The 27,104-nt window shown below is 48.3% G+C and overlaps 2 protein-coding genes across 3 annotated transcripts in view; one reads left to right on the plus strand and one right to left on the minus strand.

Moving 5' to 3' along the window:
- Positions 1–14,435, plus strand: part of LOC142897522 (ATP-binding cassette sub-family C member 4-like) — a 38,466-nt gene extending 24,031 nt beyond the window's left edge. For both annotated transcript variants that reach the window (XM_076039921.1, XM_076039922.1), the window contains exons 21-31: positions 407–557; positions 1,287–1,406; positions 1,583–1,693; positions 1,769–1,869; positions 2,200–2,391; positions 3,904–4,059; positions 7,716–7,805; positions 8,299–8,471; positions 9,168–9,273; positions 11,822–11,956; positions 14,254–14,435. In XM_076039921.1, coding sequence (XP_075896036.1) covers positions 407–557; positions 1,287–1,406; positions 1,583–1,693; positions 1,769–1,869; positions 2,200–2,391; positions 3,904–4,059; positions 7,716–7,805; positions 8,299–8,471; positions 9,168–9,273; positions 11,822–11,956; positions 14,254–14,331 — 1,413 coding nt within the window. In that variant the 3' untranslated portion in view covers positions 14,332–14,435. The remainder of the gene's footprint in view (positions 1–406; positions 558–1,286; positions 1,407–1,582; positions 1,694–1,768; positions 1,870–2,199; positions 2,392–3,903; positions 4,060–7,715; positions 7,806–8,298; positions 8,472–9,167; positions 9,274–11,821; positions 11,957–14,253) is intronic.
- Positions 1–27,104, minus strand: part of dnajc3a (DnaJ (Hsp40) homolog, subfamily C, member 3a) — a 168,732-nt gene that overhangs the window by 48,507 nt on the left and 93,121 nt on the right. The gene's annotated exons all lie outside the window — the stretch shown is intronic.

Raw genomic sequence — 27,104 nt, forward strand, 5'->3', positions numbered from 1 at the left:
CCCAGAGCCCCGTGCCAGTCACTGCGGCCGTGCCCGCTCGGCCGGCTGGCTCTGCTCCCGGGCCCGAGGTGTTGAAGGGAAAGCCCCGGAGAGCCGCGGGACCTGAGCCGCAGCGGCCCGGCGGTGAATTCTCACCTGCCTCTAGGTGAGAATTAGGGGGCTGCCATCGCCTTCCGCTCACGCTGTGAGTCACGCGACCTCAGCCCCCGCAGCCTGCTCACACATCGCCGCGTGTCCCCTGACGGTCGCGCTGAAAAAAAGAAAAAACAAAAAAGCAGAGAAAAGCTTGTTTAGCTCCTGGAGCTAGCCCTCGCTACGGAGGCGGTCGGCCGCACGGCTAAAGTTGGAGCCTGTGACTCCGTCGGCCTTTAGGTAATAATACTCCCCGTCTCTCCGTTTGTCCCAGGTGTTCCTCCAAGTGGTCGGAGTAATTGCGGTGGCCACCGTCATCATCCCCTGGATCCTCGTCCCCATCGTCCCCCTTCTGGCCGTCTTCCTGTTGTTGCGCCGCTACTTCCTGCGAACCTCCAGGGATATCAAGCGGCTGGAGTCCACCAGTAATTGTTTTCTTTTTCTTTTTCTGTTGGGGGAGGGGGAGTGGATACGGGGGTGTGGGGAGGTCCATGTCCATTTGTGATAAGCGACAAAAGCAGACCACAGGCATGCTAATAGACCATTGAGTCATGCCACGGTCATTAGCATAAAGGCTAAAGGTGGCGCCGGCCTCTGGCTCGGCCACACGCAGTTTCCTCCCGAGATGAGAGTTCATGACATCACGCACAATGGGAAAAATGCCAAGTGGGCATGACTAGGCCATTCCAGGCCTTAGTCCATCTCTTCTTCTTCTCCTTCTTCTCCTTCTTCTTCTCCTCCTCCTTCTTCTTCTTCTTCTCCCCTGAGTGCACTGCACACTGACTGACAGATTCCATCATCTCCAAGAACAAAAGTGCCATCAAAAAGCCCCCAGTGGGCTCAGCTGTGGGCACTGTTTTGTAAAACGCGCTGTGAGGCAGGCTTTCTTAAATACTGGGCTTCTTTGTAGATTTTACACACTGGACCTTTCATTTAAGCCTTTTGTTGTGATAAAGTACAGAGTCATGGTACGCTTGAGTCCTTCGGGGACTGAAAGTCAAAATATTCACTGACAAATGTCACTTCACCAAGAGAAAAAAAAAAACTGTCTAAATAATCAAGAAGGTGAAATGCTGAAAGACATCCAGTGTACTGACGACGTCGGCTCCTTCAAACGCTAACCCATGCTTGTCTGTGTGAATATTCCCACGAAGCTCGCAGTCCAGTGTTCTCCCACCTCTCGTCCTCACTCCAAGGCCTCAGCACCATCCGCGCCTTCAAGGTTCAGCAGAGGTTTCAACAAATGTTCGATGAATATCAAGATCTCCACTCAGGTCCGAATAATAGCAATACAGCAATGTTTAAAAGAAGAAGAAAAAAAGTCCTTTCAGTTTATTTCATTGAATGTTTTTCTTTATCACTGCTTTTGCACAGATTTTTTATTCTTTCTTTGCCTCCTTTTTTTTTTTTTTTTTTTTTTTTTAATCCCATCTGCTTTGCTTCCAAACAGAGGCCTGGTTCTTGTTCCTGACCACCTCGCGCTGGTTCGCCGTGCGGCTCGATGGGATTTGCTCCATTTTCGTCACCATCACCGCGTTCGGCTGCCTCTACCTGCGGGACGGTACTGCCGCGTCTCGCCCGCTTAGCGCTCACACACTCCAGCAGGTTGATAAACTCCATCTTCTTGATGTTTCAGAGATGGAACCCGGTGCCGTGGGTCTGGCCCTGTCGTACGCCATAACCCTTACGGGCATGTTCCAGTGGGGCGTCAGGCAGAGCGCCGAGATCGAGAACATGGTGAGAACATTTAGTAGTACAAGTACCAAATTAAGATATTTCTATTATTAAGATATTTACTATTCTTAAGAGATTGTTAAGATATTAAGTGACCATAATACACAAAAATGTTTTGTCTATTGAATTTAACGTTAAATTAAAACAACAAACATTGTTACAGTGGTTAATGAGAAGGTTCTTCATTACTCTTTTGGCTTGTTTTTGTGGCGCTAACGAGCTAATCCGCTAACCCTGGTGTTTGTGATGAGGCAACAGCCGCTCTGATAAATCAATGAAACAATTCTTTACGATGGGAACTTGACTTGAATAAACCTCCCTCGTCCATTGCAGATGACCTCGGTGGAGAGAGTGGTGGAGTACGCAGAGCTGGAGAGCGAAGCACCCTGGGAGACGGACGTGCGCCCCCCCGCCGACTGGCCAGCGTCGGGCTCCATCATCTTCGACCGAGTCAACTTCTCCTACAGCGCCAGCGGGCCTCTGGTCCTGAAGAACCTGAGCGTCGTCTTCGCCGCCAGAGAAAAGGTTCCCCGTCCCGCCCATTCTTGCTCCACAGACCCCCACCCAACCCCCTCATGGTCTCTCCTTTGCATGCTCGCTGGCGTGCGCAGCCCATGACTCGGGCTTGATATGCGGCGCGTGACGGAGGCGCCGTGATTCTCTTTATTTTTTTTTCCTTTCACGTGGCATTATTTTCAAATCAATTATTAAAAAAAAGGGCGACAGCGCATTGTGCGGCTGAGTCTTAGGGTTGGGGTGTTGCGAGGGGGGGGGCTATACCATTTGTGATTCATGGAATACATATCATGCAATTAAGAGCGTTGGAGTGGATCCATTCGCTGCCTATTTGCATTTCCGAGCTACCTGACAGTGACAACTATTTATTCACTGTAAGGGAGAGCGGTGGGGGGATGAAGGGGGGGGGGCAACTGGGGGGTGAGGGGAGGTGGGGGGGTCGAGGGGAGGGGGAGATGGTCGAGGATGATTGAAATTGTGTTTAATGCCGATTGGGTGGTAGTGGTGGTGGGGGTGGTGGGGGGGGGGTATTTTGCATGGCCATGCTTGGCCAGGGCGACTGATTTCACAATGGATGGGTTGATAAGTGCAGTGGGCGTCGGCTCCGGCAGCTCCGGGGGGAGGAGGTCTCCGCTCCTGCTGCCGGGCGGGCGGAGGGAAGGCTTTGTGTTGCTCCCACGAATCCTGCACCCACCACATGCAGATGGAGACCCCTCCCACCCCACCCCCCTCGCCCCTCGCCCCCGCCCTCCGCCGCCTTACTGTACACAATCAGGTGAAAACACACAGACACGCACGTCTCTGAATCTCTGAGGTCGGCGATGCTTTATTCCTTGATCATTTGACACCAGCGACAATCATGTTCTTATTGGCCCGGTGTTTGCGCTGAGCTCATTCGATGCCGTCTTCACACCAGCGGTTGTGGTTATACTGCACAATTTACACGTCATTATTTTTGACAACACTGAAAAACTCAGCTGGGATTGAAATTAATTCAAGCAAGTTTTTAAAGCAGTTTTAAATGGAAAAAGTGAGGGTGGAGGATCACTGCACTTGACATGCACACATGTGGATCAGCATCATTGTAATGTAAAAAAAAAAAAAAAAAAAAAAAGCATTAATTTGGTCCTTAATATTCAAAGGCTTTTACAAGTCATTCTCTTCCCATTGATTACCCTAAAATAGTTCCACTCATTTTCTACACCCGCTTCCTCCTGCACTCAGGGTCGTTTGCTGGACCGTCACCCTGTTATCATCGAGTGAAGGCAGGGTTGCACCCTGGACGAGTCACCAGTCCATAGCAGGGCCGTATACAAAGACAACGATACGATATTTCATCTTTTTCCAAGTTTAGGTGATTCCATTACCAGTCTTCTGTTGCGATATTTAGATCTTGTGCAAATCTAGGGGTAATGGAAACGCAGCTGTAGTTGGTGCCAGGTACCGGTAAGCATGTAAAAAGGGATGATGTTCGCCAAATTGGTGCATGTGAAGATAGATTTCCCCCTCCCCCTACTGCAGGTTGGCATCGTCGGGCGGACTGGTGCCGGTAAGAGCTCCCTGATCTCGGCCCTGTTCCGCCTGGCAGAACCCGAGGGACGGATACTGGTGGACGGCTTCCGGACCTCAGAGCTGGGCCTGCACACCCTGCGCCAGAGGATGTCCATCATCCCACAGGTGAGTTTTATAGAAAGAGACACGATATGCAGTCATCTACTCTGTCAGTGACTTCCTCAGAAACAAAAAATGGTCCAAGCTCTTTTTTCTGTTCTCCTTTTTTTTTTTTTTTTTTTTTAAATAAAATAAAAATCTGTGCTTTAAAGTGTAGTTCTGAAAAAAAGGTCCTTAGTGATGTCACAAAAGGCTCTGACAGGACTCCCAGGTCAGTGACACCACCCCAACCACCCCCAGCAAAGCATCAGGATTTGCAGGAGTGGTTTTCGTGGCAGGCTGCAAACAGAGGGCAAAACACACTCTTTTTAATAATAATAAAAAGGGGGTTTTAACTCAACATGAATTAAGAGTAAGTTTAGCAAATTCAAGCTTATTTTTTTTCACCCATTTACCAAGTAGTTCCACCTCGTAGGAACGCTGGTGAAAGACACCTTTAGTGCTCTGGCTCTTTTCTACATGCACGGCTTGGAAAAAACACCAAGTCAAAAACAAGTGAGGAGAATTACAGCCGTCTCTGCGGGGATCTGAGGGTGAGACAAACGGATGCCTTGAGACAGTTCAACTTTATTTCCGCTTGTTGAAACTGATACGGCATGAAGAAAATGCCAGCCGGCGGGTGAGTGTCAGCGGAGGGTGGAGGCGGGGAGGAGGGGAGGAGACTCGGGGGGGGTGGGGACGACTCCCACGGCCTGCGCTGTGAAGAGAGCAGTTCTCCATCCCTGACAGAGGATTAGCCCTCTACCCCCAGAACATGGGAAAGCTGCTTAGAAGAAGTCTCCCCCATCCTCCCAGCACAGAGTCCCACCTCGCCCAAGTCTCAAACCTTTTTTTATTTATTTATTTTTTCCCGTCGGCTGCGGAGCCAAGACGCCCAGAAACAGTGTCATTAACGCTCCTCAGTGGATTTGATGGCTTCCTGGCACACGCGCACGCTTCCTGCCGCCGCCGCCGCCGCAGATAAAGTTTTACTTCCGATTCCAAACTCACTTTGAGGTGGATGGGGCTGATGGGATTTTGTTTGCTGGCTTCTCCACGCCTCCCGCAGGGGGGGTAGAGGCTCGCCGAGAGTGCCAGGTTAAAAGTGAGAACTTGAACCGCACGCCCTGTTTTATCTCCTCCTGCGTGGAGATTTCTCTCCCAGCCTTGGCAGCAGCCGGTTGGAGCTCAGCTCCACTGTGTCGCTGCTCATAGTTTCCACCATCCAATATGAGCCGCAGCCACTTGGATTTACACATATTCACCTGAAAGCTTTTTTTCGTCACTATTATTATTATTATTATTATTATTATTATTATTATTATTATTAGGCGATAGTCATTTTGAACCTTCCTGTGGGGGGAAAAAAACTCCTGACACACACTGGCGGTTGTGTCATTTTGGTGTGTGATATGTGTACTAACATTGCTCGTGAGGAGCTTCATTATTTGCCGGCCGCAGATTTGATTACGATAAGCTTTTATTAGCATATGGCATTAAAAAGGGTGGGGGTGGGGGGGGTTCCATTTCGTTTTTCTATTGAATCCTCAGGAATGACTTCTGAAAGAAATGGATTCAGATTCCAGCGGAGGGGCTTAGAATTGGTGGAGCACATAATTCGCCTATGGAAAGCCGTGCTTGAAAGCGGGGTTTCTTTCCATCCTGACATTGAATCCTCAATTAAAGTGTGTCACAAAACTAGTTTGAATTGGAACTTCAGCTGGCGTAATGACAAGGGGCGATATATTGGCTGAAAGAAGGAAAAGCTCATTGGAAGTAAAGGGGTGGAACGTATTTTTCTTCTCTTTTTTTCCCCTCCGAGGCACAGGTAGTGGCGACGGATCCCTCGGAGCTTTATTTCTCTGCACGAAGACTGAGCAGCTCCTCCCGAGGCTTCTGTTTCACATGAAGGTTCGGTGGGGTTGGGGGTGGGGGTGGGGGTGTGCAATATGCACAAATGGTATTAATGGTATTAATCTCTTTCTACACAAATGAGTGCATGGCGGTTTGCAAGTCAAATTCGTCCTTATAGTTTCTGCCTTCAGTCCAGAGTGCAATTAGGCCGCCGTGTGTTCGTCCTTTTCACACTTCCCGTCTTCGGCTGTGGTCAGATTGACACAGGAGTGAACTGAAGTCGTCCTGATGCCTTGACCTCTCACCCCCGCTCCCACCCCGTCAGCCATAGACTGACACTTCCCTTTATCTTTCTGTGCGGTGCTTATTGTGGCCTTTAAGGCCAAATATTTAACCCAAACAAGGGCAGATGACGCCGAGGGCTCTCACCTGTGAATGACAGGATTCCAGTAGTCATCAAGGTGCCCTTCGAGGTAAAGTCGGAGAAAGGAAAACCCTGAACTTTCCTTCAGGCCCACTCATTTGTGGATGTTGTTAACAAGTCTTTATTGTTTGGGGTTTGAAAGAGTAAAAAAGAAAAAAAAAAAAAACTAAAGAAAAAAAAAAAACGCTTTTGTCAGGTCGTGACGGATGTACAGAATAACATGAGTTGAGTCCGGCCTTCGACATAGAGGCTGGGCTGTGTAGGCCAGTCATCTAGTTACATCAGCGAAGTATTTATTTCAAACATTTATTCATATCAAATAATCACAGTCAGTGAAGCGGAATCTTAGATTCAATGTCAAAGGCCCAGCGTGTAAGATTTAGTGGGTCCCAATGGTGAGAAAATGCATTGCAATCAGCTTTGATGATAATTCCTGTTTTCCAATGTTCCAGTTTGACATCAGTGACAAAAAAACAAAAAAAAAAACACAAAGCAAACAAATAAGTGTTCATGTGCAATATGGCTGCCTCTTTACAAGCACTTGCTCTTTATGTGAACACAAATGCTCATTATTTGCAAATTCAATTACCACAGCTGCTTATTTCAGTGAATTGATATAGTCTATTGGCAGATCCATGAAAGATGTCCCACTCTGGGCCTTTGAGTGTATTCCAGTGTATCTATGGGTAAAACACTGCAGGAAGTGTGTAAAGGCAACCTCATCCAGAGCAGCTTTCATTAGAGGTGATGACCTGTGTTGCTCTGGGAGAGGCTCGCTAAACCACTCGGGCGGCAGAATTTATGAATAAATATCTGCGCTAGCGCGAGCTCGCTGCGGTTTATCACGTTCGCCACAAACAGAGCGGCGCGTCAGAAGAGCGCCGGTGCCCCCGGACTTAGCCGGCCAGTTCCCCCCACGCTGCAATAAAGAGCTTTACTTGCTCTCCTGCAGACGGTGTGCAAAGTCGTATCTCGGACATCCGCCCCGTCTTTTCACGAGCGGCGTGGAGTCGATGCGACAGATAACTCCCACTCGACGGCTGACGGGCTAAAGCTGGCTGCCGTCGCCTGACACGTTTCCAGATAATCATTTCCACTGCTACAGATCTTTCGACAAAAAAAAAAAAAAGCACCTTTCTGGATTTCTGAGGCAAGAAGGAAAAAAAGAGAAGATCAACTTATGGCAGGGTCGTTGGCCGGAGCCGCTGAATAGAGCTGCCGAGTGCGGCGAGCCCCTTTTGTGAGCGTCTTCCCCCGTCAAACGCTGCCTCGCGGCTGCCTCGGCTAAAAAAGAGGGGAAGAAGAAGAAAAAAAAGAAGCTGGTCTTAACCCTTTCAGACGTCTTCCCTCTTGTCATTATCTTAACCGGCCACGGCCTTCTCCTTCTATATCCGTCTATCCACAGGAACCGGTCCTCTTCACGGACACCGTAAGGAAGAATCTGGACCCTTTCAGGCAGCACACAGATGAGGAGCTGTGGAATGCACTCCAAGAGGTACTCCAGCGTGGCTCTGAATGATTCCCCCATCGCCCGGCCCAGGGGGGATCCCTCTGTCCCCCGGTACAATGCTGCCATTCAGCCTTCCTGCTCGCCACAAGTCATGGGGGGAAATCCCATTAGGGCCATGGGGCCCAGCTCAATGTGCGGCTTGTAACTGGGAGCCATTGAAAGTGCTGGCGAGGGGGTGAGGGAGGGGGCTGGGCGGCAGGGATGTGTTTGGGCAGTCAGGCCAACCGGGATGAAGGCTTCCCCCCACAGTGAAGGGCTTCAGCTCCTGGTCCTCCCTCTGAATGGGTTTGGTGGCCTGGATTAAAGCTCGATGCTGGCCACAAGAGAGCACTGGCCAAGGTCATCAGTGGACCTGGCCCTGCATTGTGCCAGCCGGTTAATGGGTGTGTTTGGATAGCCCTTTAAAGACATCCCCGCAGGAAGCCTTTATGCAGGAGTAATGAAGGGTCGGGGGGCTCCGCTCTCTCGCTCTCGGCAGGTGCAGATGAAGGCCGTGGTGGAGGACCTGCCCAATAAGCTGGAGACCGTGCTCAGCGAGTCGGGCTCCAACTTCAGCGTGGGCCAAAGGCAACTGGTGTGCCTGGCCAGGGCCATCCTGCGGAAGAACCGCATCCTCGTCATCGACGAGGCCACGGCCAACGTGGACCCGAGGTCAGGCGACACTTCAGTCCGCACGAGTGTGAAAACTTTTTTCCACTGCCACCACCCCCCCACCCCTCCACACCACCCACCCACCCACCCACTGGGATTATATTCACGCCAGGCAAGCGCCACTCTGGACTGGATGGGTTCTGTTGAATTAAAGCGACAGCGCCGCTACAGCCAGTGTGGTCCTGCGCTAAAAAAAAAAAAAGAAGTCAATGAAAAGAATTGATTTAATGGTAGAAAATACACACACAGGGAGGATGTATGATGTGTGATATCATACAGGATTACAGCATACCTTTATGTTGATTTAGCGCAGTGGTTCTCAGACTTTCTCTGTCCTGACCCCCTCTGGAGAAAGAAACTTTTTCATGCCCCCTGTACAGAATCTACAGAAAACACACTTTGCCCACTGTTTGCAGCCTCCTGTTCGAATGTTTGATTTTAGCTTCTTGCAAAAACCGAACTAGCATGAAAAAAGATTTGACCTAATTCAAATGGATAAACAAGGAAAAAGCTAAATGAAAGGGTCTTGTTTTAATTGAGTTGAAGAGCCGGACTCTCCTGTGTCACTCCTGCCTGCTCCTTTACCTCACTTGTGACGAGCCATTGTTGGGTGTTAAGTAAACTCCCTGCCCGAGGCTGTTTAGCGGCGAGAGCTTTTTGTGTTGAGGTGTTGTGTTCCCCCCCTCGCTCTTTCAGAACCGACGGCCTCATCCAGCAGACCATACGGGACAAGTTCCAGGAGTGCACGGTCCTCACCATCGCTCACAGGCTCGACACCATCATTGACTGTGACAGGATTCTGGTGAGTGTGGAACATGGGAGCGGTTTATTAGAACAGAGGTTTTAGAAATACGTCAACAAGCCGGTAGGAAGTCCAGGAATACCTTGAAGTGACCTTTAACCTTTCCTTTGCAGTCAGATAAAATAAACTGAATTACCCCCAAACAATTCCCAAAACGTGTCCCATATTGACAGGTTACATTTTTTGGAAAGTGTGTGCTACCCTGCAAAGCAGCACTTTGTGATGTCTCAAAGGGAACTTGTAGCTCATTGACAGTTGTCTCATCAAGGTTGAGAGAATCTCTTCTCCTCTTGTTCATCTTGGGGAGGTTGTTGCTTTCAGACAGGAAGTGCAAACGCACACAATGCACTTCTGTACGCATGTTTTTAACTTTAAGGAAGCGGTGCTCCGGAATATTCAGTAGTCCGACTCTTCTACCCCCAGCGAGGCACTCATCATTTCCACTGAGACCAGCTTGTGCCCTTACCCCAATTAAACCAAAAAACAGAAAACATTGAATTTCACACTTTAAAACAACACATGAAAAAACTCTGTGCTGTTACAAAAAGTGAACCCAATTGCAAAAAACACAAACTTGAGGAGGCAGTTTTCGCCAGACGTTCAAACAGCGGGATGAATCTCAGATGTTTCGTTCATTTTTTCCTAACTGCTCCTGCAGTGTCTCGTCGCCGGAGTCCACGGTGAGAAAACAAAAGAGCTGAAGACGGGGCAGAATATGGCAGCTTTTAACGGGGATTTTAATTAACCCTGCGTCCTGTCGGCCCCAGCAGGGCTGATTCCCCTGGCCGCTTGATCTTTGGCCTTTTCCTGCGGAGGTGCCAATTAGTGCTATTTGTGGCAGCATTTGTTAAGCGTCTATGGTTGGGGGGGACCTGGTGTCCGTCCGCTCGCCGAGGGGGTGACGGCGGGTCGAGCCGACCAGCGAGCAGCGAGCAGCGGGCGCCGCTTCTCACCTGCGCCGGTGTCAAATGACCCCCAGATTGTTTCCCAGCTCAAACTAAGGGCCCGTTTACACGCAGACGGGTTTCTCAGAAAACGCAAACATATTTTGTTGGTTCCGCCTTGCGTTCACTCGAAGCCGGCGGATTCACTGAAACCGCACGGACGGAAACGGCACATTTTGGAAAAAGCTCTCCAGGGTGGATCAGTTTGAAAACGCCGCCTTGCCCGGCTTCGTGTAAAACGCCGAAACCGATCATTTTTGGAAACGCTGATGTCACGGCTCTAAACCCCACCCCTCCCCCGCCTCGCAACTTGAGCCGGTTACTGCTGCTAATGACCAACCTGCAGTCTTCCCATTAACCTCCACTACAACAAACCGCAAACAATAGGGGACTCGTGGATCCATCATGGATTTTGTGCAAAGTGAAAATGAACACAAACAAAACGATTTGCAAACCTCCTGTTTTACTTTTTATTTATATTCTTTTGGGTCGGTGGACTAGGATATTGAGGCAGGAAACCGAAATGACAAAAATGTTAGCAAACTTTCTGTCTGTCGGTGCTAATTTCTTTCTCTGTGGTGCTAATGTCGTTAGCAAGCTCCTGCTTCTTTAAACGCGGCGTGCTTCAGGTATTCTTCTTCTTCTTCTTCTTCTTCTTCTTCTTCTTCTTCTTCTTCTTCTTCTTCTTCTTCCACCTTCAGGGAGTAAACCTGCAGTGCCACACCAGGCCTGGCATAGGTACTACAACGTTTTCAGTCATTTTTCAGTGTCTCCGTTCGTGTAAATGCATTTTTTTTTTGAGAACTTTTTCGAAAACCTTCAATTTAAAAAAAAAAAAAAGCGGTCACCGTACAAACGGCCCCTAAACCGGCGGCGGCTCCTCTTTTCAAACCGCAACACTCGCTGAATTAGGCTTTTCCCGCGATCACAAACCGCTCATTACAGCGCCTCACTCCCACCAGCCCCCCTCCCCCCTGGCCGGCCTGTCGGTTGGTTGGACCGAGCTTGTTAAAATTTGTCTGCGATATAATTGCAGCCCTCGCCGCAAAACTTGCTTGTATTGGCAACTATGTCCTGCGCGCTGGGTTTTACACGGCGTGTGATTAGACAGAAATGACGGTCATTTTCGGCTGCGTCCTCAGAGGTGTGATTGTGGGATTTGGCGGAGGGACCCGCCCCTGAGTCGCTCGTCAGTGGCCCCGGTTAAACACACGGATTAAAAATCACCGATCTGCAGTCTGTCGGAGTCGCAGCCAGCGCTCATTGTGCTGCCAGGTTCCTCCTCCGCCGAGCGGGAACCGGCGCCGGCTGTTTGCCGGGTGCATGACTCACATTGTGAAATGGATGGTTCCCGAGCGCCGAGAACTACTGTTTCTCCGTTCGAGTCTGCCTGCTTCACTCAGCAGCCAAACAGCTGAAGTGTCACTTTCCCTCCCCCTCCACCACCACCATTACCACCCCACCTTCTCCCAACCCCCCCCCCCCCCCCCCCCCCCCCTCCACCAAGTACAACGCAGGGCCCCCGGCGACACATTGCGCACGCAAGCAGCATTGTGAGTGAGTGCGTGTGTGTGTGTGTGTGTGTGCGTCCCTCCTGATTGCAGGTTCTGTCTGCCGGCCGGATCCAGGAGTACGACGAGCCCTACGTGCTGCTGCAGAACCGGGACGGCCTCTTCTACCACATGGTCCAACAGACGGGAGCGGCTGAGGCCGCCTCGCTGCTGCAAGCGGCCAGACAGGTAACATCCCCTCTCCCCCCAACCCCCCCCCCCCCGCCCCCCCCCCGGAAAAAAATCCGCCCCCCCACGTGGTCACCCCCTGCCAGCCCCTCCCCCGCCAAACAGGAGTGCCGGCTCTCCCAAGCCCCAACCAGACTCTTGGCCATGACGAAACTCCTCCCTGACTTGCCGCAGCCGAGCCACAACCCCTGACAATGCAGAGAGAGAGAGAGAGAGAGAGAGAGAGAGAGAGAGAGAGAGAGCGAGAGACACTTGATTACCATTTTAATTTAAAGTGCCTCCTCGGAGCATTTGCGAGGGCCATAACAATAATTTCAAGAGCTAGAAATTGTCCCTTTGTAGATTTACATCCGCTGATTCTATCGGAAGGAAACTCTCTCCATTTCATCTTTTTTCTCTCCCGATGTAATTTTGAGTTCATTTTCGCCCACGATACCGCGGGAAGCAGCTTTCTTTTTCGCGGCCGTATCTATTTGGGAAATATTGGGGTTTGTGCTCCATCGCGATTTAGGGATAAACTTTCTATGGGGATTACAGTAATAGAGAATGTCCGTATTTCTCGGCTGTAAAAATTCATTTGTGATGTATTTCGCCCCTCAGACACTGAGCAGATAAGCGGCCCGCTATTCATTGTTCAATTCCATTTTTTTATGTGCATCTGTCTGGGAGTACAGATACCGCATTGCAACTTCAAACAGGTCTTTGTGAAATAAGAAAAAAGTCGGCATCATTTCATTTTCCCTCTCTGTCCCTCGCACAAATTTATCAGCGGAACTGTATCTCCTCAGCCAGAGGAGAGAAACGAGTAAAATACTGATTTCAAAGACTCAGCACTCGCTGGTATTATTTGGTATCGCTCTCGCCCCGCACACTGGCGGATTGGCAGCGACATTGTTCGCGAGCCAAGCGTTTTCGCTCTCCTCATTGTCGGCCGCGCCGCTCGAATCAGATCGCCGCGGCATCCATAACTCTATGGCGCCACTTATTAAATACTGAGATGGTCCGCATGTTGTGCGTCAAGTTTCTTTGCCTGTCAGGGCTCTGAATACATTCAATAATCTGATATCAAGCCCGGGCCCCTTTTGTCGGCGCTGAAAGAACATCCCGGTGTCGACAGTGTGGCGTGTGTCAAGCTGACGGCAGCTGAAGGCGGCTGAAGCCAGGCTGCGGCCCAACATGTTTCTCTCCACTCTTTAAGGCTTTGATACTATTCAATATTCACCCGACAGTCTTCTCTGACAGTGATGTGTCTCCAGCCTGGGAGGGAAATCAGAAAATTCCATCCTCTACTTCTTGTGCTCGCTCCTCTTTTCAGAAAGTGTCTGTTAAAACACTCAATTTTGGAATTCACCCTTTGGTGATGTCACAAAGGGAACTGATTCCCCCTATGCAAAGTAATACACCCTCCCCTTGAGGGACCACCTCACTCTGCCCTTGTTTTTGTATCTTCCTTGACGCCCATCAAGTGTTTTTGGTAATAAATAATGAGACTGGGATGAAAAATGTGGATATAAGCAATGTAGGACCTTTAAAGGAGCAGTACGCAGGTTTTTAGACACACGTCACAGTTGTAAGTTCACTAAAAATTGGTGTAGGGCCAACAAATCAGTCCACATGTTACTTCTTTTACTTAATCATCATTATTGCCATTCATTTTTATATTATCCATCATTATTGATCAGAAAGTTTGCATCATAATATGCCTTTCCGGAATCAGCCCTTTGTGATGTCACACAGGGTAGTGCAAGATGACTGATACGTCTCCGAGGCTATGGTGTCGACCGCCTCACAGCTGCCTCAGTTTGATCCCCTGTCATGTGGATTATCGTCAGTGTTAGCATGAAGCTGAAAGCCCATTGTCTTTGCAGGAGGCTGCAAACAGAGGGCTAAATGTGTGGGGGGGGTTTTCTGGTGAAGTGTTTTCAAACATTTCCCTGTTTATGGCAGCTCTGCCATATAGTCCAGGATGAAAAAAATGAAAGGTCAAACAAACAGTTGAATCATAAATCTCAAATAAAGCAAATTATTTTGGGCTGCAATGACCCCTCCACTCATCCCCACCTCAACCCTCACCCCAGTCTCCCCTCCCCACCTCCCACCCCACCCACCTCAGATTGGCCGGATGTTTCCGAGGCCAAACGAGCCACTTTTGCATGCTGGAGCGGTTGACAAATCCCTTCAGCTGATCTGTCATCAATGGCAGGGCCGGCTGATGCTGCTATCTATACCAGCGGAGCTCGGACGCTGTGTGTGTGTGTGTGTGTGTGTGTGACGCTACCTCCCTGATGCACTTCCAGGTTCACAGCGGCACAAAGCGGCTGAAGGACGCGGGCGGCACCGGCGACGTGCACGTCATCTTCGAGACGTCTCTCTGACACTTTGGAGAGCCGCCGCCACCGCTGCCGCTGCTGCTGCTGCTGCTGCTGCTGCTGCTGCTGCGGGGGCTCCGTCCTTCCTTCCTCCACACACACTCACTCCAGCCCTCCTCAGCCGACTGGTCTGTGTGTGTGTGTGTGTGTGTGTGTGTGTGTGTGTGTGTGTGTGTGCGTGTGTGTGTGCGTGGGTGTGTGTGTGACTGGCGTGTACGGCGGTCCCTTCTTTTCCTGCTGAAGAGAGAAGAGTGGAGGCTCGGAGGCAGGATGTGCCCTTTATTGACATGTTTATTACGGCACTGCTCTCCATCGATCCCGCCCCCCTCTGACCGCTGCTTATGTATGTGCGTTCTGGCCTCCTGGGGGCCGTCAATCCTGCACTGGTGCTCTGAAGACTGCAGCGGCAGGAAGTGTTAATCCCGGTGCAATAAATTACCTGTGGCTTAAATGATTCTTTCAGGGCAAGCAGTGTTTTATAGGGGTTTCTCTTTTTTTTGTTTCTTGTTTCTATAGTATTTAAAAAAAAAAAAAAAAAAGACACAAGGCGGTGATGTTTTTACTTGTTGTGCCTTATTATTTTTATTTTGTAATTAAATTGTTTTTAGCAGAGCCAGAGAGGAATTTTGTGTCTACCTCAGGTTTAGTCAGGAAGGAAAGTGAAATGAAAGTATTTTTCACGTGTGGGTGATTTTGCTAACCAGGAAAGTATTAAATCAACCGTCTTCCTTTCCTCTGTTCACAACTGGGTTGTTTTTACTGTTTATTTCTGTGATGATATTTATAGCCACAGTTAATGTACTTATTTATTTGTCTTTTTTTGTCTGGGGTTTGTACTTTGTAGTTTTAATAATGGAAAAAAGAAGGTGAACTGGGATTCAAAAATCACCATTAAAGAATCATAACGGGACCGAATCACTCACAGCTCTGTCATCATTTTGTTTTGGGGTTTTTTTTCCACCAGTGGCTCACGTTCGCTTGACTCACCGACTTTTCCTCCCGCCGTCGGTGTGTTTGCCTCAGGCCCCGGCGGTCACCACTGATCTTGACCGAGGTGCTACAAATTGGTAAGTGGTCGAGCAAAAACAACCTGGTGATTATTCTGTTGAGTCAAGAGACCTTTTAAAAAAAACAACAAAAAACAAAAAAAGCCCTCAGTGTCTGGGTGGCGGAGGAGTCGTGCAGTGATTACTCCAACATGCTGCGATACGGCGATTAGGTCCCAATTAAAATGTAATTTTGTCTCCGCCACCGCCGTCGCCGCCACCCGCCCCTCAGCTCAATTACAACAGAGTTGTTTAATTCGCCGGCATTGCAGACAAGGCTTGAAGCTGCTGATTACGGCTGTCAGCCAACACTTAGCGCCGTGTAAACGGCTGCTTTTTGAGACCGCGGCTTCAAATTTTGGGCTGCGAATTTGAGAGACATCGCCTCCCCTCCTTCCACCACCACCACCGCCGCTATTTGTTTAAAAAGCGCCGCCATTTACACAATCTCCAAGCCGGCGTCATATTAAATGGTTACTTACTCCCAAATAGCCCCCGGGGAGCCGGATTGTCGGCCCCCGCGAATAGATTAAAGTTTACGTTGAAAGGAGAAATTGAATTCAGAGGTAATCAATAGCATAATGGGCCGGCGAGGCCGAGGCCCCTGCCTGCCTGAAATGAAATTACCATATTTTTAATCTTAATTTTCCACTCTGTTTATCTGACGGTGCGGATGCGCAATCCAAACAGATAATGAGAGAGTGGGGATATTGACAGCGGGGGTCCTCTGGAGTGCTTGTTTCAGTGATTAAACGCCCTGATCTGTGATTACTTTGTGTCGGGTGTCAGTGCTGGCGGCCAGCGGGGCGCCCTGGGAGACGGGAGGCGCAACGGCAGCTGGAGCCGCCGCCACGGCTCTCCGGTGCTCCCCCACCCCCACCCCCACTCTTCACACACACACACACACACACACACACACACACAACCTACCCACCGTAATGTACCTGACACAGCAGCCGAGGAGGACGGGGACGGCCGCCACTGTGCTGCATTGTGGCGGCCGCTATCTCACATCACAGTCAGCAATATATCCATCCACCCCCCCCCCTCGATAACAGCCTGGAGGGAGAATGACACCAACAAAGTTTGCACAATAAGTATTATTAACCAGATACCTTCCCCCATGCCGGCCGATGACGATAATAATAATAATAATAATAGCAGCATTTTGGGAGACGCTTCTGAATAGGCTTGAATTGGTTTAGTGCTGATACGGCTTTTAATAAATAAGCCTCTAGGGGGGTTGGGGGGGGGGGGAATGAAGGCGATGAAGTTAAATCCCCAAAGAAGAATGAGCGCAATGTAAGAGTCAGCACAATGTGGCCAGCCAATGAATTGTGGAAGGGGTGTGGGGGGGGCACTTTAAGGGAGGAGGTGATAACGGTGGCGTCGATTCGAGGAGGTGATTCCAGTGAGCAAAAAGGATGTGTTATTTTTTATATTATTGTCAATGGAGGGAATAATGTAACAAGTATCCAACAGCCACTGAAAGTGGACCAACAAATAAATAAATAGAAAAAAAAAAAAACTAGTCTGAAGGCCATTTTGGGTGAAGGAAACAATGTCGGTTGTTTTTTTTTTACTTCTTTCTTTCCCCCTCCTCCTTCCTTCTCTCCGCAAAACTTTCTGTCGTGCCAGCGTTTCCTTTTTGTGACGGATACCGCTGTTTGACAAATGGAAACAAATTGCGCGGCGCAGGCGCCTGAATGGCAGCGAGTCGGGGAGCGTCAGGGCTCGGCGTTGAAAAGACGATGAAGAAGAAGCAAAAGAGAGAGAGAGAGAGAGCGAGAGAGAGAGAGAGAGCCTCAGGTTTTTTTTTTCTTCTTTTTTTTTTGTGGGCGACTGCGACCTGACTGATCCCGGCATAAAGTACTTGTTGAAGAGCGGGAGAGGGGAAAAAAAGACGGGGGGGAGAACAGGATCCCCGACAGGCTGCGGAGGAAAATTAGGGGGAATTGACTATGGCGGCTTTGTTCCTCCTCGCCGGTGACACGGGGGGTGGGTGGGGGTGTGTGTGTGTGTGTGTGTGTGAGGAGACTGAGGCGATTCCCCAGAGACCCCCCCACCCCACACACACACACACGCATGGCGCTCAGCCGTTTTTCCAAAGCGAATATCTGACAAGTTCCCAAGGCCTGACGTGACTCGGCGCAGAGCGGCAGGGAAAAACAAACAGCGGCTGACGCGCCGTGTGAAGGTACCTGTGGCGGGAACCGGATGCAGTGTGTGTGTGTGTGTGTCTGTGTGTGTGTGTTAGAAAACAGCTTTTTTTATTTATTATTGCTGTTAAAAATAGGAAACAGAACGAAGACGGCGCTTGTGCGTTGTACGCCGACAACCTAGTTATATAGTTAGAGAGCCCGAGTTTCCGCAGACTTTGTAAAAGTACGGCGTTCGTAAATAATAAATAAATACAAGTGTTGACTTATTTTGCGAGCTCGTCAACTGCCAAGTTTGTCTTTCAACGGGCTCGAGAGAAAAAATAAAGAAGACGCCGGCTTGGATGCAGGAAGTTTGCCCGTGAGGTTAGCCGCACTGTGTCACAGTGCCTCAGCAGTTTAGCGTCCAAAACCCGGCGGTCTGAGCCGACAGGGCCGGCCCGCTAATGCCGCCGCAAACAGTAATTACAGGTCGCACATGTAATGGATGATTATGCGTGTAAACTCTCCAGCCTGTGGTTTTGTTTGACAGTGCGCGCGTGTGTCTGCGCGTGGTGTAACTTTCAGTGGACAATTTCACTCAGATTTCCAAACAGACATGCAAAAATAATTTGATTTTTTTTTCTTTTTTTTTACTTTGACAGTCATAATGGAAGAAAAACATGTTTTATTCACCAGTACACTTGTGAGGGAGGGGAGGTGGGGAAGCCCCGGCTCTTAGTGATTTCACCTGCCCTCTGCTGCTTGCAAGACTCACTGGCAATGTGGCTCCTTTGAAGGGCCACCAAATAGGAAAGTTCTTTGCAATGCTTTAGCCCTTAAATCCTGGGCATGCTCTGTCACCTTCCAAAAGTGCTGTTTGATTCTTGGGCTGCGAGCAGAAAGAAGAAAAGTGGAGGGCGAGACAATGGCCCAGGGGCTTATCTCATCAGTAAATAAGGCTTATTGCTTAACGCTATAAAAGGGCCTATGCTTATTGGTGATGTCACCCCTTTGTGGAAGATTGATGAAGCTTGAGGCAGGGAGCATAATGTGAGTGTGAGGAGGAGGAGGCAGAGGTGGAAGAGGAGGAGGAGGAGGAGGAGGCCTGGTGTGCCAAACTCAGGAATTTCCAACTTTTCCCCCTGCAGAGTTTTGATATAATTTAAAATGTATGACACATATTTTAACTGCTGCTGCAGTAAAATTGCGCTCTTTGGTGGTAAACTAACCCAAACGCACTTCAAAGTTCCATCTGCCCAGGGGAGCTTTTTTATCCGCGGCCATGAGAGCAAGTTGATGTTCAGTGCATGTAAACGTGCAGCTCTGGGTAAAGGTGGAGACAGCTTCTCTCTCTCTCTCTCTCTCTCTCTCTCTCTCTCTCTCTCTCTCTGTCTGTGTGTGTGTGTGTGTGTGTGTGTGTGTGTGTGTGTGTGTGTGTGTGTGTGCGCGCGCCAACCCCTCCCCATTATTGTCTGGTTGCATTTTTCGTAAGGTCCAAGGGCCCACTGTGTCTTTTCGGGTTACTTTCTCATCATTTCTCCTAATGTAGAGACCCACAGGGTTGGTGGCAAGCGCACAATGCGGCTGTTGTATGGTTACTGTCAGCTCTCTCAAATAAGGCTTCCTGTTCATTAGACTTCTTTTCACCTCGGCACAATGCGCCAGCTTTGCAGCAATAGCGAGTCGACGCCCATCTCTTCAATGCCATGTGAATAGTTCTAAATGGTGTTTATGCAAGCCATTGTCGTCCTTTGTGTGTCCGGTCTTAATGCACAGTGATTTGCCTGCTTTCTCTCTCTCTCTCTCTCTCTCTCTCTCTCTCTCTCTCTCTCTCTCTCTCCCTCCCCCGAGCCTGGGACACATTATCTTTCCTAGGTTGCCTCAGATGCACGCCTGGCCTTTGAGCCAGTAAACAGTCTCAAAGTTAACTCCCTGCAGACAATAATGCTGCAGATGCCTGATAAAGTGGGACGGAGTGCGTGGACCGGCTCGTTCCGTGCGCCGCTGTAATTACTCAAATGGCTTCTTCCTCTGCTCGGCGCAGCCACTTGCACTTTGTAATTTCCCATCGTTGACTTTGTATTTTTCTTTTCTTTAAATGCTCCCTTATTCCAATTTTCAAATCCTTGTTTTTACTGTCAAAGCTGAAAGTGGCACATTGTTGCACAACTGATTATATAGATATGAAAAAACCCTCTACAGACACTCAGAAAACAGTGCATGTAAGCCCTGTGTTTGCAGCCTCCCTTAAAAAGCCCAATTTTAGCTCCTTGCTAAGACTTCCTGCTGCTAAGTTTTCAGCTTCCGCCTTCAAGCTAATTTGTCAAACCTTCCACGTGTTTTGAGAGCACAAACCTATCAGTGCCCCTGGTGACATCACAAATGGAGCTAAGCAGTTCATTGACAAGCTGAAGACACCTGTCAGCATTAGAATATTGTTAAAGTGACTTTTGCATAAAATGCTATCTTTGAAACTTTTGTCATCCACTGTCCCAAACTTTCTTTTGGATCAACCTCTTAAAAAAAAGAAAAAAAAAAGACTAAAGTTCACACTGTTGCTCAGGGAGGTGAGACTGACACTATCTGCCGCCCATCTGGTGAAGAATCCCTTTGGACGGGCTGGGTGTGTTCAAAGCCTGTGTCTTTATTCTCCAAACTGTCAGTGCGGAAGTGAGAAGGTAATACAGGGAGACTGGCGGCTGGATAATCTGACACACGTCACAGTCGGCGAATAAAAACTTTAAAATCTGGCAGATAACGTCACGTTGATGCGTCCCGTAATGGAAATTGTATGTCTCATGACTCCCTTCAGCCGCCCCGAACATGGATTTCTGCTGTTTGCACTTTAATAAACCGACATCCAAGACGATAAGACGCGCGAGATGCACAAACGCTGGATTTGGTTTGTGTTATTTATTTATTTTCAAGCATTTTGTTTCGCATCAATCGAGTTAGATTTCCTGTTTGGCAAAAGTTCCTTGTTGGTTCTACCAACCCACCCCCCTGCAGTTTTGCTCTCTTTTTTCTAGGGTTTATGTTAGGGGTGGGCAAACTTTTGACTGGTGGGGCCACAATGGGTTCTAAAATTTGACAGAGGGACCGGAGCAGCAGCGGATGGATGCAGTGTTTTTGGTGACCCAAAAATAGACATGTCATGGGATGTTGTAGAAAACGTGCTTTAATGCCTATTGAAAATGAACAAAAGTTACGACAAAATATGTCTTGAAGCCCCACGGTATTTAGCTCTTTATTGAAATGACTCTTAAAGCAAAAAGAAAATGGATGAAATACAGCTATTTTATGACTTACTATTAATATCATTTCTTCAAGTTCAGCGGGCACGATTAGAAAGCTTAATGGTCTGCATATGGCCCCCGGGCCGTAGTTTTTCCACGCCTGGTTTATGTTTTTCTCCACCTCATCTTTAAAAAAAAAAAATTTAAAACATAGTTGGCCACACCTGAAAGGCTTCTCTCCTTGGAAAAATATGAACAATTCCCTGAAAACTGAGAGAGGCAGCAATGTGGGCAGCACATTATAGCCTTCATCTGTTTTCTTTTTTTTTGTTTTTTTTTTGCGGCGCTGTCCTAAGTGAGCGTCTATATCACCTCCAGAGAGTAACCGATAGGCCCCGGCCATTCAGCAGCTGGATGGAGCCGCACAAAGGCGGCAGATATCTGCGGCGCAGATTACATTATACTAATTTCAAAAGCGTTTGCACTGCGAGCGCAGGGAGGAGAAAGAGGGTTAGATGGCGCTTATGGTGGTGGCAGCGATTACAGGTGAGCGATGTAACCGATAGCCGGCCCAGTATTGTCTGGAGATTCTGGTGTGATTGACCCCCCGAAGCATCGCCGCTGATGGGGATTGGGATTGGGAGGGGTGGGGTGATTCACAAAGTATTCTTTTTTTTTTTAATGGAGGAATGTTAACCGTCAGAGGCCACAGCTCAGCCGAGCGTCAGCTGTTCCATCAACCCAGGCAAGGCCAAACTGCGGCCCGGGGGCCATATGCAGTCCTTCAAGTTTATCAATCCGGCCCGCCGAACTTGAAGAAATGATATTATTAGCAAGTAAGTCATAAAATAGCTGTATTTCATCCATTTTTTTCAGTGTTTTAAGAGTCATTTCAATAAAGAGCTAAAAACCGTGCTGCTTCAAAGACTTTTGATCTTTTGTGGTAACTTTGCTTTGGTTCATTTTCAATCTACATTCAAGCACATGTTTTCTGCATATCCCATGATACATGTTTTTCTCCCATGAGGTGGAAGATATTTCTCAATAAATATCGATGTTGGCCTGCGACTTTGTCCAAGTTTTACATTTTGGCTCCACTGTGTGTTTGAGTGTTTGAGACGCCCCTGCATTAACCCATCACAAGGCGGTGAGATGCAGCTTTGTGTCTAATTGCCGCAGCCCCCTTACGCCGGCGCCTTGTGACCCCCCGCGAGCCCACCAGGTGTGTTTCACATTTTATTTAATGAAGCGCACCGCCGAGGTAATTGGCCGCCATCGCGTCACAACATTTTCCTCCGAGCGACTTTTTTTTTTTCGGGTTTTCTTCCTCCCCGCCGCTGCTGAAGTGGCCGTGTTGACTTCGCTGGCTCCTGGGCTGATATTTTCATTAAAGGGCCTCTTATCAAATAATGAAATATAGATAAAAAAAATAAAAAAAATCTCGCTTGCTCGCCCCAACGCTATTACCGCCCACAAATCAAAAGGTTCGAGGTGTAATGTCTTTGCCTCCCGTGCCAGTTAATTAGCAAGTCCCGCGCTACATACTAATGCTACTTTCATAAGAACAATCCGAAACAATAAACCTGTCGCTTTTTTTGTGTCCTCCTGCAACCCTCTTAATTAATATCAGCAAAACACAAACCGCCCGGTTAATTGAATTTTGAACACCGCCGTCCAGGCTTTGGATTTGCAACAATGTAATCGGTCTTTTTGTTGTTGTTGTTGTCGTAATAATTGCCAGAAGCGCTTGCCATCGTATCTCTATTTAGCATTTGGCATCGATCACGTTTGGGGGGGGGGGTGAAGTTCTGCAGAAGTGCAAAAAGAAAGAGAGGACGTCGCCATGAGTAAACAGGAGGCGATGTATGCAATCTCCCCAATCTCCGATCGATGCGAACCTGCACATTAATATTCAAACTCCAGCAGATAATCATAGCGAGGTAGCACATGATTTGTTTCCATTGATTAAGTGACATTGCCGCAGCTTCCCGCGCCATGGTTATTAATATAGTTTGCATTGATATTATTTCCGCATTAGCGACAATTCCGAGCAAGTGAGGGAAGTCTAGCAGGAAAGAGGGCGACGAGTGGCGTCTCGGCGGCGGACATCTTTAATCAGGGCGCCTGTTTTGATGCAAAATCTTTACGACTCTAATCAATTTTTACGCACGCTGTTTTTCCGAGCTGTGTGCAACTTTGAATAGCATAGTTTTTAAAGAGGCTGCGAGTGCGCCCCCCCCGCCCACCTCCCCCCCCCCCCAACCTTCTCCCTGTCAGATGTTTGATGTGCTTCACGAACAACAAATCCTTTTAGGAATATGAATTAGATTGTACAGCCCGAGTGTGTCTGCCATTCACCGTGTACAGGGGGTTCAGATTTCACTCGGTTTGCATGAATTCCCCAGCGAAAGTAATCAGGCCAACAATTAGCGTGGGACTGTAGTGCACAGAGCCCCCAACAAAAGCCCAATCTGGCACGCTGCTATTCCAGTAGGATCTCCGTTTCATATATATTTATTTATGTGTGTCGCGCGTCCTTTTGTCGCGTTGGCCCGCGAACAGAAATACACAAAATAAATAAATAGATAATCAGTGGGCTGTCTTTTATGGCCTTTATGCTGTAGCATCTCCACGCCAGGAACATTTTTGAAGTTAACAGTATTTACGTTCCGGTGGCGTTGGTCACACTCTGTCACACTTGATTTGCATCCGCATGTCCGATTAACAAATATGACATGTTCCCCAGGATCAGGCCTCCTAGCGCTCTAACCACCCACCACGGCAATTAGCTGTCTACTAAGCTAACAGGCGTAACACACATGCCTGACGCAAGCCAGTCAGGGAATCAAGCTTCCCCTCCTCGGTTGTATCCCTGCTTACCCCGGAGTTTCCTCACCGCGTGCGAGGCGACGGGGAGGGAGGAGATCTTTTCACACGTCAATTTGGAGCCACGGACCGAAGATCGGCGAGTGACGATTTTTTTTTTTTTTTTCACGTACCGAGGCTACCGTTGGGCTCGAATGAGGGATGAGAGCTCCCAGACAGATTCTGTTGATTCTACGCCAGCGACATCAGTGCACATCTGACACGTTAAAATGCCTCTGACCTTCGTGATGCTCCCCCGGCCTTGTTATCAAAGGGAGGTTTAAAAAAAAAAAGGCGGCATGGGACATTTCCTGAAAAAAAAGGGCCGAGGTCTTTTGTGTGGCTTAAGAAGGAGCATCCGTGCTGCGTTCAGGTGTCTTTTGTCAGCCGCGTGGCGGCGCAGGTGGCTACGTCCCTTCTGTTTCTTCTGCTGCGCAACATGAAATAATAACGAGTCTTTTGCTTTTTGTTCTAGGCAGGAGATGCTTCTGACGATGGCTCGAAAACAGATACGCCGGTGCCTTTTTTCCTCGTTGCCGTGGGTTCAAGGACCTTATCTAGAATGGCATCAGATGGAATAAAGCACTTAATTGTGAGGAGAAAATATTGATATTCACACTCGACAACACGCACGCCGCCAAACTAAAAACCATCTGTTCTTATTTATAGTAAAGGAAAAAAGAGCACTGACCGCCGGGGCATAGCCAATGTGGAGGTTAATCCATTCTAGTGTCTATACTGGGATGCTTATGGAGGCATATTCGCTTAGGGCAGCCATGCAAATTATTACTTACTGCCCTGTAAGCTGATAACGCAAATTAGATACCCATTAAAGTTGAACAATGTATATAGAATGAGGGGAGATTGCGGGTGATACCTGAAGGGATGCCTAAGTCCTGTGGCGTCGAAATATTCCTCACGCTTGCAAACTTCAAAAGTGGCGAGATGTTTATCCCCGGGACCGCAAGATGCATAATAGTAATCTCATATGCACAGAGGCAGCTGCCAGGTGGAGGATAGCGCACGGCATGTTTATGAATAGAAATCATTACAGCGACCGGGGTGCATGGCGGCATGGGCCATTGACACAGAACTTTTTTCTTCCCCCCCCCCTTTTTTTTATCATCTATCCAGCACACGCTGCGGCACTTTAAAAGTTGACGTGCCAAAAATCTGTTTGGCGTGACATTAGTTTCAGGCCGCGCTCATATTGTGCTCTGTTCAGTTTGTTTGCTTGGTTTTTTTGTTTTTTTGTTGCTTAAATATCTAACTTTTTTTATTCCTGACTGACAAGGAGTCGAGAACAATGAAGCGGTTGATGGTATGCGGCTGTATAAGAGGGCTTTATAATATGAAAGATGCTTCTACAATGGTAAAGATCACAAATTGTGCAAAATTCTCTTTAGCTGTTTGTTCTCTAACAGCAGAATGTGACCCAAGAATTGCTAAAAAAAAAAAATAAATTGCTGAATCCCCCACCCCCCCTTTCTTTTATAAATTGTGTGTTAAAACAAGCAGTTTAAGGAATTCAGCCCTTTGTGATGTCACACAGGGCACCTTACTGACACCTCTCTCATTGTAGTGACATCATCCAACCAGTCAGGTGTTGCTTCTGTCTCACAACCTCCTCGGTTATTTTTTTCAACTTTCAGACGTGTGGAAGTTTCGACAAAGCACAATTTTTAACAGGAGGCTGTAAACACAGGGCTAAATACGCTCCTTCTGCAGGGTGTTTAGGGTAATTATGCGTAAGTCCAGTATACATATAAATAGATACAGACTTGAGATGTGGCTAAGCCTTGGGGCCTTTAATTCATGAGGCAAACACCTCCGTGGGGGTCGGGTATCAAACGTTTAGCAGCTTCCAAGGAGGCACAAACGCCGTTTACGGCCTCTCTGACAAGACAGGAAGTGGTCCGGGTCCGTTTGGGAAACGGGGCTAATTCCACTTTTGACCGGCCCTGTTGTTTTCTGTGAGCCCCGCTTTCGCTTTTCTTCTCCCCCCCTGGCAGGCTGATAGTTAGGGATTCATCTTAAAGCCTCCCCCCCGCTTTGTGCGGCGGACCGTGGAGTCAGCAGTTATTCTTCAAACTGACGACTTTCAATGGCGGCCGCTGAAAGAGATGAAGCTGAAACACAAAGGCAAATTAAGGGTACAAAAACACTCGCCATTGTCCCATTGTGGAGGGTCACAAATCGCCGGGTAAAAGCAACACAGCGTGGTTGAAATGCATTCGCCGCCAGTCCCTTTCTCCGCCCCACCATCCACCACCACCACCACCCCCCACACACACCCCTCGCTGCCCTCCCCTCTTTATATTCATTAGATTCATTATAGGCCACAAAGGATTGCCAACAAAACAGCTTGTGATTTTTAGTTGAATTCATCCCCCTCTGAGGCCTGCAGGGAAATTAAAGTAGGTGACTATCACCGGAGGGGGAAGCAGGCTTGACACATCTGAGGCTTTTTTTTTTTTTTTTTTTTTTCGTGGCGACGCTAATAGTCAAGCGTATCCGAAATACACAGGAGCTGACCTCAAACAGATTGTGGTTTTTTTTTTAAAATCATTAGTTTGCAAATGAAGCAAAAGTACACTGGTTTCTACGGCGAGAACCGGCCCACTCGCAACCTTTTGATTAGTGTTTGTCAACTCCCCTTTCTCCTCAGACTCAACCCGCCCACTTGCGATCCAGAAAATTAATAAAGGAGACATAGCGACACTTTGGAAAGGAGGGTGGGAGTCGAGAGGGAAGGGAGGGAGGGAGGAGGGAGCCGCTCACATCTACCAGCACCTGTTAAACAAATGCACTTAAGGCTGGAATCAAATTGCAGGCAGGTTTAAATTGGTGTAAAATCTTCATTTAGACGATGTCCCCGGGGCCTGCTTATTACTTGAGATTTATATAGCATTAGTTCTGCCTCGCAAATGTGGTGCACTCATTCCACCTCAGTGAAATATGAAGAGGTTTGATAAAGAAGCTACAAGAGATCCTCTCATTTTGAAAAAAAAAAAAGAAGGCGCTAAACCTTTTAAAAGATTCATTAATTTAACTTGTGGCGCGGAGCTGTGACATGCACAGGAGTTCTGTGCCGGTGCCCCCGAGCGCCGCGTGTTATACGCTTTTTGAGATGCGACGGTGGCAGAGGTCCCCGACAGGAAAGTGTGGCTGACAAATTGGAGTGTTACCTGCAGTGATGAACACATCGCATATGTTCATTTTTTTTACCCCCGCCAACCACCGCCGCCGCCATCAACCACCACCTCTCCCCCGCATTCCAAGTGACACAAGAACGAGCAAATACTTCTTTAGAATCACAGATTATGTCTTTTTTTTTAACATTTGGTGGGTTTTTTTAAGTCTAAATTTAATGCTTTAAAAAACAAAAAAACAAAAAACAAAAGCCAGAATGACACACACGAGGGGCTGGAAGGAAACTAGCACAAAGACAGTTCTCTTGCTAGCGGTGCCCCGATTGAGTGAGTCTGTTT

Source organism: Nelusetta ayraudi, unplaced genomic scaffold (genome assembly GCF_046127955.1).
Source record: "Nelusetta ayraudi isolate G7.1 ecotype Tasmania unplaced genomic scaffold, CSIRO-AGI_Nayr_v1 ptg000060l, whole genome shotgun sequence".
NCBI lineage: Eukaryota > Metazoa > Chordata > Actinopteri > Tetraodontiformes > Monacanthidae > Nelusetta > Nelusetta ayraudi.